We start from the raw sequence: 10,026 nt of genomic DNA, 5'->3' as shown, positions 1-10,026 counted from the left end.
TATGGAGTTACTCTAGCAACACAGGCTCAGTGGGACCTGGGGTGGTGGGACTCCTTGCTCCAAAGACCTTCTGAAGTGGGTTCCCTGTCTACTGGGCTATGTCTTTGGGGTTGGTCCTTAATTATCCGCTTGGCCTGAGGAGCAATGAATGACTCTTGCAGGAGTAGCTGGGAGTAGCTGGAAGTAAGTGGGAATAGCTGGGAATAGACAGGAGTAGTTGGGGATAGGTGGGAGTAGGTGAGAGTAGGGGGAGTAGCTAGGAGTAGAGGGGAGTAGCTGGGAATAGGTGAGGGTAGGCAAGAGTAGCTGGGAGTAGGTGGGAGAGACACTTTAGATTTGGGTGGAGGCGGTGACATTCATATGGAGACTTGCAGGTGGCTGAGCCTCTGGGTGGAGGTGAGGAAATATCAAGCCCTGGTAAGGAGGCTGGGCCTGGGTGTAGAGGCAGGGTGCCACTTGGTCCTTGGTGCGGTGGGAGAGGCTATTAGAGATGTGGTTGAAGATGTGGGTGCACATAAAGTGTGATCAAGATGACTTGCATTTTTTAATAAAAGTTTTTTTGTTTGTTTGTTTGTTTGTTTTTCCGGACTAGACAAGTCTGTGCCTTTATTGGGCAGACGGGCTACTTGAGGGGAATGAAGCGGGACAAGTGCGTGGCCCCGATGCCCGGCCTGCCGTGCTTCACAGGCTTGTAGGTGATGGAGAACTCGCCCAGGTAGTGGCCGATCATCTCGGGCTTGATTTCCACCTGGTTGAAGGTCTTGCCGTTGTAGACCCCCACCATGCTGCCCACCATCTCCGGCAGGATGATCATGTCCCGCAGGTGCGTCTTCACCACCTCGGGCTTCTCCATCGGCGGCACCTCCTTCTTGGCCTTGCGCAGGCGCTTGAGCAGCGAGTGCTGCTGCTTCCTGCGCAGCCCGCGGTTCAGCCGGCGCCGCTGCCGCGCGCTGCACAGCTGCATCAGCTGCTCGTAGGACATGTCCAGCAGCTGGTCCAGGTCCACGCCGCGGTACGTGAACTTGCGGAACGTGCGCTTCTTCTTCTGCTCCACCTCCGCCATCTTGTCAGCCCTCCAGAAAAGCTTAATAAAAGTTTTTATTTACGAAGATCATTTTTAGTGTTTTGCCTCCTGGTTCACGTGTATATTGATACTCAAGAGGACAAATGCAGCACACTGGTTCTCAGACACGGCTACACACTGGAACCTGGGATGGCTTCCTCTTCGCTGGGCCCTCGCCCAAGATTGATTTTATTGGTCGGAGTGGCCTAGGTCCTTCTTAAAACTCCCCAGGTGCTTTTAACGTGTAGCAAAATTTCAAAATCATTAATACATTATTAATACATGATTAACAGTTGGGCAATATATACTAAATTTTAATTTAAGTGAAGCTTTTGCATCAATTTTCCATCTAGTCGTTTATTATACAGAAATACCTGGGTAATTTCACAAAGATATTGGAAAAGTATTGTCCACTACAGTACTGTTTGTAACAGCTGTAAATGGGAAACAAAACATCCATTAATAGGCAGTTAAAATACAATATGGTATATTCACACTGCAACAATTTACAACCTGCCAGGCAGACTTATACCTGCATATTGTTTCCTATATATTGCCACTTCTCATGGTCAAGAGCCCATCAATCTTCTGGCCCCGGGACCAATGCCCACCTCTCGGCCCCTCCAGGAACTTGCTGGACATTGATTTGGGATTTTCACAGAGAAGCAGAATTTCCCAGAGCTCAGGGGATGCATGGGCCCCCTCCCGCTAAGGCACAGGTTCGGCCATCAGGTTGGCTGGGTGACCCTCACCCTTGCGGGACGGCAGAGGGAGGTGCTATTGGTCCAAACAGAGCGGTCCAGAGGCCAGGCATTTGGGAAGCTGGGATCACTGCTCAGGTGGGCAGGAGACCTCTGGGTGGTCCCCACAGCTTGCCTGCTGTGTGTGAGCTGTCTGCACTGGAGGACAGTGGCTGTGTCACAGGTGCTGGATTACATCACAAAGTGTGCCCTGCCTACAGGGGCATGGGCAGAGCAGAGTTCAGGACTGAGGGAGACCCCTGACCAGGGCTTAGGCACAAACTGAGTGCTAGGGGCCCAGGAGAACCACGGCTGGGGTGTGGGCCACAGCCAACTACACAAGGAAGAGGGGGCAGCCAGTGGGTACGGCAGGTTGGAAAGTCCCCAGAGAGCCAGGGCCAGGAAAACTTGGGGCAGCAACACTTTTCACAGTCACATCTTACAGGCTGAGGTGCAGAACCAGGAGTGGGCTTGAGGTGACCCGGGTAGGTCCTGGCAGACCTGGGTCTAAGTGTTCTCCATGAAATTGCAGACCACATTCAGGGGATGGAGGGCGGATACCTGGTAACGGGGACTCTTTAACTCGTTTCTTGTGGGTTGATTTCCTTGGAGACAGGGGTAGCCTTAAAGGGTGAACCTAATGGTTCTTTCTTGAATCCAGCTGGGCTGAAGCTGTTTTAGATCTTTGAACCTGCAGCGACCACATCCATCCCACCTCACCTGAAGCTCCAGCCATGGGAGGACGAGGAGGCTCACTTGTGTCCCTGGATGGAGGGATCATGACTAGATCCTGGGGGTCCTGCTTGCTCCTGCTTACCATTTTGGTGGCCCTGGTGGCCAGCACAGACCCAGGCAAGAATAAGGTCAAGGTGTTGAGGGAATTGAAAGTGATCAATGCCTCGAATGCCAACGTGAAGCAGTGTCTCTGGTTTGCCATGCAAGAATACAACAAAGAGAGTGAGGATAAGTACCTCTTCCAGGTGGTCAAGACAGTACAAGTCCAACTGCAGGTAAAGGTGTTCCCTCGCACCATGCATGTGTGCCTATGGTGGGAGAGATTGAAGCTGGACTGAGAGGGTAGGCATGGGAGAAAAACAATGATATATAAAAGTCCTAAATATGTGAGTGATCAAGTACTTACACATTTGCAGATCACTGTGACACCACTGCACTTTCTATATATGCTTCCACTGTTGTTCTAAGTACTTTATGTGTGCTAACTCATGTAAACTCCAAACTGCAAATCACATGTTCATGATTTGTATTTGCTAGGGCTGGGAGACAAATTGAGTGCCATGAATATTTTGCAATAATGCTGCCATGGGCAACATTTCAATTTATCCACATAACGTAGATTGTGCGGTTGAAAAGAGACATGCGGCTTATCTAATGTGTAGGTAATAAAGTCTCTCCTCCTATAGTCTATAATTCTTTGAATCCAACATTTGTTTAGTAGAAGTGGAGACATTCTGATTCTATGTTCATAAAAATGTATCCCTCCTCGCAGGGTCATGCATGGCCCAAGGCTAGGAAGCATTGCTTAGTTGGATTCTATTGAGAATGATGCTTCCCGGAGCTTGCATCATGTGGTCCTGCATGCCATGGTCAAGAAAAAGCTCCCAGAGCTAGAACTGAGCTGACTGTACCATCCTCAGTCTGCGGGTTGGTGGTGTGGCTTGTAATTCCACCATGAAACTTGCAGGAGTGAATTGTAAGGATACTCAGCAGAGAGGTCCTTGTTGGCAGAGTTGACTTCAGTTTTTATATTCTCCATATGGCGTGTCCATTTGCAGGAACTGAGCCAGTGTACATGTTGGCACCTATGACCCCCTCCCTTTGGGACCTTGTGAACCAACAGCCCGTATTTCCAGTATATCATGCTGATGGCGCTCTGTTTATTGACTGGCATGCTGCACAATCCCCCGGGGAACTCTTGCATCCCTTTGAAGTAGGGGGATGGATTCTGTCTCTTGTAACTTCTCCAGACCCCTTTGCAGTTGTCTGTCTTTGGTATTCAAGTAGCACACATATTCAGCGAGTTTCTCCCAAGCAGCCCTATGCCAGCGGATGTACATGGGGTGGTGAGATGGACAGAAATAATCACACTCCTAGGGAGCCAGCAGTCTAATCAGAAAGAAACAGTGCCAAACCCAGAATGAGAGCTGGGGCATCTGACCTGGTGGCGTGGTACCCAGGAGTCCGGAGGTCAGAGGAAGGGTTCCTCGGATAGGCTCTCACCTGAGGAGCTTGCAAATGTCCTACTGCACTGGCCTCACCGTCACCAATTAAATGAGGATCTCTAGGTAGGACCCAGGTATCAGTAGGTGTTAAAACTTTCCAGGTGATCCCAATACACAGTCAAGGCCAAGAACCACCTCTCTAGGGAGTGATATTGGTGCCAAACCTGAGGGCAGACTAGGAGGGAATCAGGTGAAGGATGCTGGTGGGAAGTGTTTTCGTTTAGGTTTCTCACAACAGATCCCAATGCTAGAATTCAAGTGCCAGTAGTTTATTTGGGAGGCCATCCCAGTAAGCACCAGGAGGCTGGATGAGAAGGGCGAGAAGTCAGGGAAGTGGCCAGAACAGAGTGAGTTACTGTGCAGATGACCGCAATGGGCCTCCCTGGGGCCTCGGGAAAGGATGCAGAGCCTGCCTCAGAGTTTGGCCACCCTGCAGGAGGGAAGCTCAGTTGCTTACCCATCAACTCCCATCCATTGTTGGCTAAGAACTACTCTTCGCTCTTGCTGGTCAGGAAACCTCCAGGCAGGGAGCCCCAGGAAGTGGCAGTGTGTTTGGGAAGAGCAAAGGACATGGACACCACTCACAGATCTGTTACAGGAGGGGAGCCCAGGAGGATTGGGGGGCTGCACAGGGGTTGGGAAGAGCAGTTACGCATAGCTGGCTGCCACTGGGAAGGGGCATGACCCATTCAGCAACTCAAAGGAGCCAGTGTGACTGGACAGAGAGGTGGGCAGGGACTAGACCATTCAGGGCCTTGAAGGTACCCAACTTAACACTCCAACCCAACAGGCAGCTCTGCCAGTCTCTTCTTGATGTCAGCTAACCAGCTTCTCCCCCATGGCAGGCCAGAGTCACCTTGTTAATTCTTTGGAATGTAGCTAAAAGTAATACAATTTTATTAAAGGCTTGAAGATAGCAATGAGGAAAGATACCCCTTTTGTCTCCTGCTGTAATCTCTTAAAACCAGATGAAAGCTGATTTAAATGAGCTTCTCGAGTGGCCTTAACCACACTCAGCCATTAATGAGTTCAGAAACTACTGATGCCTTGCTGTAAACCCACTGCTTCTCTGCTTACTAAACACTCAACAGAGAACAGCAAGACCAACTCCAGCTGGCATGGGCCCTTTAAGGACTGCTTGCTGAGGTTGTGGAGAAGCCCTCCAAAGCAGGAAATGTCACCAGATAACAGACTCTGAGGGGGTTGTGGAAAAGGAATCAGGGAGGAACATCCAATGTGGCCGCAGGGCCTGTCCTTTCTTCTGGCCTGTGGGAACCTGTAATATCTCAGGCCCAGGAGAGCTGATGGTTCTGGTGACCTCATTCTTCTCCCTGATCCTTCATGGAGCATGCGGCATGCCCTGGACTTTGGGACAGAAAATGGAATTAGAAGGTTTCACCTTCATTGGGCCCCACACTGGAAAGGAGACTTTTCCCCTAGGATACAGCTCCGGGGAATGGTTTCCAGGGTCCAACTGCTATCAGTGTACAGAGGAATCCAGGCCTTCCTCTAAAGGTATGTTGGAAAGAGGGGATAGGGAGTAGGAGATAGGGAGAGAAGATGAAGGGGAGAGTGTTTTTTAGATTTTTTTTTTTTGGCTAAAACTTTAAAAAAGTAAAATAAAAATCTTTTGAATAAAATTGCACCATGTTAATTGACAGGTTACAGATCGTTTGGAATACTTTATTGATGTTGAAATTGGCCGCAGCAATTGCAGAAAGTTTTCAAATAGTACTGAAAACTGTGCCATTCAAGAGAACTCTAAACTGGAAAAGGTAGGTGATCAACATTCTGTGATGGTCTTGGCTGCTCTGAGCCCTAGATAGAAGAACTCGAGGTGCCTGTATCCTCTCTCTGAGGTCTGGATTACTCCCAAAGTTTTGCCCCGGAAGTGGGCTTTAGAGCAGAGGGTAGAGAACAAGGGAATATGATGAACCTCTCTGAGCCTTTCCTTACACCTCATCCTAGGGGCAGAATGCTGTCAGGGTCACTCTTATTGCAAGGGCTTCATCCACTCTGGCCTTTTGGTGCAGGAAAACTTGACAACACTATTCATTGAAAGTGTCCTCTTGGACCCAGATGAGCAACCTAGCCATTACTGGCCGCAGAGCTGCTCATCTTTGTGAAGGCACGAAAGGAAACTCATTCATCCACTCAGCTATGTATTAAAGATTACTATGCACCAGGTGGTATTTTGGGTGCTAGAGATTAAGCAGTGACTAGGCCAGACATTGTTCCCATCCCCCCAGAGTTACAGTTGATTCTTGCCAGGCTCAACCATGATTTCCAGGAAGGTCATGGAAAAGCCCAAAGACCCCCACCAAAGGGCTGACCTGGGCCAGGGGCTTTTAGCCTCAAGCCCATATTTCTGATCTCAGAGGTGGGGAGAACCCCAGGTTCATCTAAGTCCTTAGTGTGATATTGGTGAAGGCTTTCTGCAGGTTTGCCCAAGAGATGTGTCTTTGCTTTTGTTTACACCAGTGGTTCTTTATGTGAGCAGGCATCAGAATTACCTGGAAGGTAATTTATTTATTGAGGTAATAAGCCTCAATAAACCCAGATGGCCAGGTCCTACCTGCAGAGTTTTGGACTCAGTAGGTCTGGATTGGGAACCAAAAGTTTGCATTCTTAACAAGTTCCCAGCTGCTGCTGCTGGCTGTGGGACCATACTTTGAGAACCACTGCTTCATATAGCCTTGCCACAGGAAATTGCAAGGGCCTATTAACAAAGTGCACTTCCAGTATGTTTCACTAAAACTTCCTCTGTATGCTCAAACTTTATAAATCCGATCATTTCCAGTTAACAGCAGATACCCATCAGGACAAACATTTAAGCAGGGAGCATGTCTTTATGCCATGTGGCTTTTATGTTACTTTTGTTTATTTTTTACTATTAGCAGAAGTATGGTTGGTTCAAATTTATATTTTCTACTGGATCCATTGGGATTATAGAAAAGTTGTTGCTTTTTACCTGGTTGTAGAAAATCTTAAAAAGAATTAAAGAGAATTGTCCTGAAGGAGCTCACTTATCTAAGGTTTCCATGGACCATCCCAAATTTTAAGGTGCACGTTTTTAAGCACACACTTACCAATAATGAAAACAGGTTTTTTTTTTTTTTTTTTCTTTCCAAGTCTTTGGAATAAAGCTGAAGAGTAATAATGCTGGGCAGTTTTTCTTATTCCCAGCTTTGATGGCAGTGCTTTCAGTATTTATATCCTATTATTAAATATTATATCAAGTGCTGATTTCTGGAATTCCTCCAATTCCGTTTGCCAAGAGTTATTTTTTTTCTTTCTTTTTTTAAATTTTGTTAACATATAATGTATTATTTGTTTCAGGGGTACAAGTCTGTGATTCATCAGTCTTACACAATTCACAGCACTCACCGTAGCACATACCCTCCCCAGTGTCCATCACCCAGCTACCCCATCCCTCCCACCCCTCTCCACTCCAGCAACCCTCAGTTTGTTTCCTGAGATTAGGAGTCTCTTATGGTTTGTCTTCCTCTCCTGTTTCATCTTGTTCCATTTTTTCCTCCCTTTCCCTATGATCCTCTGTCTTGTTTCTCAAAATCCTCATGTCAGTGAGATCACATGATACTTGTCTTTCTCTGATTGACTTATTTTGCTTAGCATAATACCCTCTAGTTCCATCCATGTTGTTGCAAATGGCAAGATTTCATTTTTTGATGGCTGCATAATATTCCATTGTATATATATACCACATCTTCTTATCCATTCATCTGTTGATGGACAGCCAAGAGTTATTTTTTAAATTATGTTTCTTCTATCAATTATTCTTCCAGCATCTACCGAGTATACTAAATAATTGTTCTTCTTTGACCCATTAGTGAAATAAAGTAATAGATTCACTAATGTTTTGTCATTATTACATATCTGGAAGATGGTTTTTTAGGGGGGTATCTTATTGCTTGGATTGCCTTAGTTAGTTCTTATCCACGTTGACTGACTGCAGGTTGTTCAAAGTGGTGACAAGTACCTAGTACCTCAATGTATAAGCTTGTTCAGGGAATGTCTGTCTTCATTGCATTTTCTGGACAACTGCACACAGATGTGGCATGGGACATTCTTTACTCCTTTGGGCCAGACAGCTTTGTTGAGCCTGGTGTCAGTATGCACACCCATCCCTTTCACGGCAAATTTCTAGCTCTCCCTGAGTGCCCTGGGGGCACACTTCTTGAAGGCTTCTCCATAGATGTGCTGTGAACATGGATGGTATATTCTCTGGTCAACTCACTGATGGCAGAACAGTCCCTTTTTCTTGCCACCTTTCTTTGTGGGAACCATTCTGTTGGGCATGATGGGTTATGTCCACCCTTGTTTTTTAGAATATGGTGAAATTCAATATGCCACTTTTTTTTAAGGGATTTTTATATAGGAATTATATACATTAAGTACTCTTAATCTTCCCTGATTTTAAGAATGAGGGGCGCCTGGCTGGCTTAGTCGGTGGAGTGTGCAACTCTTGATCTCAGGGTTGTGAATTTGAATGCTGCATTGGATGTAGAGATTACTTAAAAATAAAATTAAAAAAAAAAAAGAATCACTTGGAGCATGTGGTGAAACCACACACACATGTTCCATGGCCTCATCCCAAATTTATTCCATCAGAATTTCCAGGTGCAGACACCCCACATATTTCATATCACTGGGAAAGTCTGGGAAACACTGTGTTAGGGATAGCAATTGTTTAAAACGCAAATGCCTTTCATTTGCCAGTATTTTTTTTTTTTTTTTTTTTTTAGGATTTTTGTTTTAGGGGAGTTTGAGTTATAATTTATTCCTCTGTTATATTTTGGTTTCAGGATTTTTCTGGTCTGGTATAATGAGAATGAGGACTTTCCATCTTTTGTGTGTGTGTTCTGGATCAGTTTAGGGACCACAAGAGCTTTGGGTTGCCAAGGTTTTGTGTAATTTGCCTATAAAACCCTCTTGATTTGGTGTTTTTTTTGTGGGTTTCTGGGGGGAGAAAGACCTGCATAATCCTCCTTTGCATGCGTCCAAAACTCAGCAGAGACCAGGCTTTCTTTTCTCTGACTCCTAATGGCATCTCAATGTTTCCAATTATTTAAGATGCTCTTTGCTGTTTTTTCAGGACTGCTATATATGTATTATCCAGCTATCTATCTAACTAGCTAGATTTTTCTATTATCTAGCTATTTATCTATCTATCTACCTACCTTCCTATCCATCCATCCATCCATCCATCCATCCATCCATCCATCCATCACACACACATAGAATATTTCATTTGCCATTTCTATGGTATTTTGAAATGGAGAGACGGGCTCTTTGGAATAACAGCTGGTAGGCCCTAGAGCCCTCCGAATTGCTCTTGTTATTAGAACAAAAGACATTATTAGACTTAAAAGACATTATTTAATTATTAAGATAACATATATTAGTTTATATCTGACAGAATTGCTTTATTTACATTATAGAAAATATTAGAATTAAAAATAAAATCAAGTTTGCATCTGATCTCCCAGAAAAACATGATGATTGTTAGTATTTGCTGTCTGTCCCTGGTTCTTATGGGAACAGAGACCCCTCCAGGTATCTGCTGATGGCTGTAAAGGTCTAGGGGATTCCTAGGAGCATTCATTGATGGCTGATGACCCATCCTCCAGCTAGCAACAGGACATTTTTCCCCCTCTTTTTTGGCATTACTGATTTTGTTGTGGTGTGGTCTTTTTCAGAAAGTAATGTGCAGTTTTTTGGTCGGAGCACTCCCCTGGAATGGTGAATTCATGGTGATGAAGAAGCAGTGTGTGGATGCTTAGGGGATTCTGGAGCATCACCCCACCACCACCATCTCTACCTTTTTCTGTGAAGAGATAAATGGCACGCACCGTGTTACCAATGTGGTTTCCTCATGCAAGCCTCTCTGCTTATTTTGTTTCCTAGTTTCTTATTAGGTGGTAACAAAAGATGGGTATGTCCAATTCCTTTTTCTTTTTTT

At 45.6% G+C, this 10,026-nt stretch overlaps 2 protein-coding genes across 2 annotated transcripts; one reads left to right on the top strand and one right to left on the bottom strand.

Annotated features, from left to right (window-relative positions):
• Positions 1 to 360: 360 nt before the first annotated feature.
• On the top strand, positions 361 to 9,847 carry LOC118011175 (cystatin-8-like). Its single transcript, XM_035005736.1, has 4 exons — positions 361 to 382; positions 2,605 to 2,813; positions 5,705 to 5,818; positions 9,764 to 9,847. Exons 1-4 carry the CDS (start codon positions 361 to 363, stop codon positions 9,845 to 9,847), a joined length of 429 nt encoding a protein of 142 aa, XP_034861627.1.
• On the bottom strand, positions 588 to 1,093 carry LOC118011174 (40S ribosomal protein S15). Its single transcript, XM_035005735.1, has one exon. It carries the CDS (start codon positions 1,061 to 1,063, stop codon positions 623 to 625), a length of 441 nt encoding a protein of 146 aa, XP_034861626.1. The 5' UTR covers positions 1,064 to 1,093; the 3' UTR covers positions 588 to 622.
• Positions 9,848 to 10,026: the final 179 nt, after the last annotated feature.

Source organism: Mirounga leonina, unplaced genomic scaffold (genome assembly GCF_011800145.1).
Source record: "Mirounga leonina isolate KUSES-001 unplaced genomic scaffold, KU_Mleo_1.0 Mir_150, whole genome shotgun sequence".
Classification (NCBI taxonomy): Eukaryota; Metazoa; Chordata; class Mammalia; order Carnivora; family Phocidae; genus Mirounga; species Mirounga leonina.
Note: the sequence above shows the minus strand (reverse complement) of the source record. Positions and strands in the feature narration are given on the sequence as shown.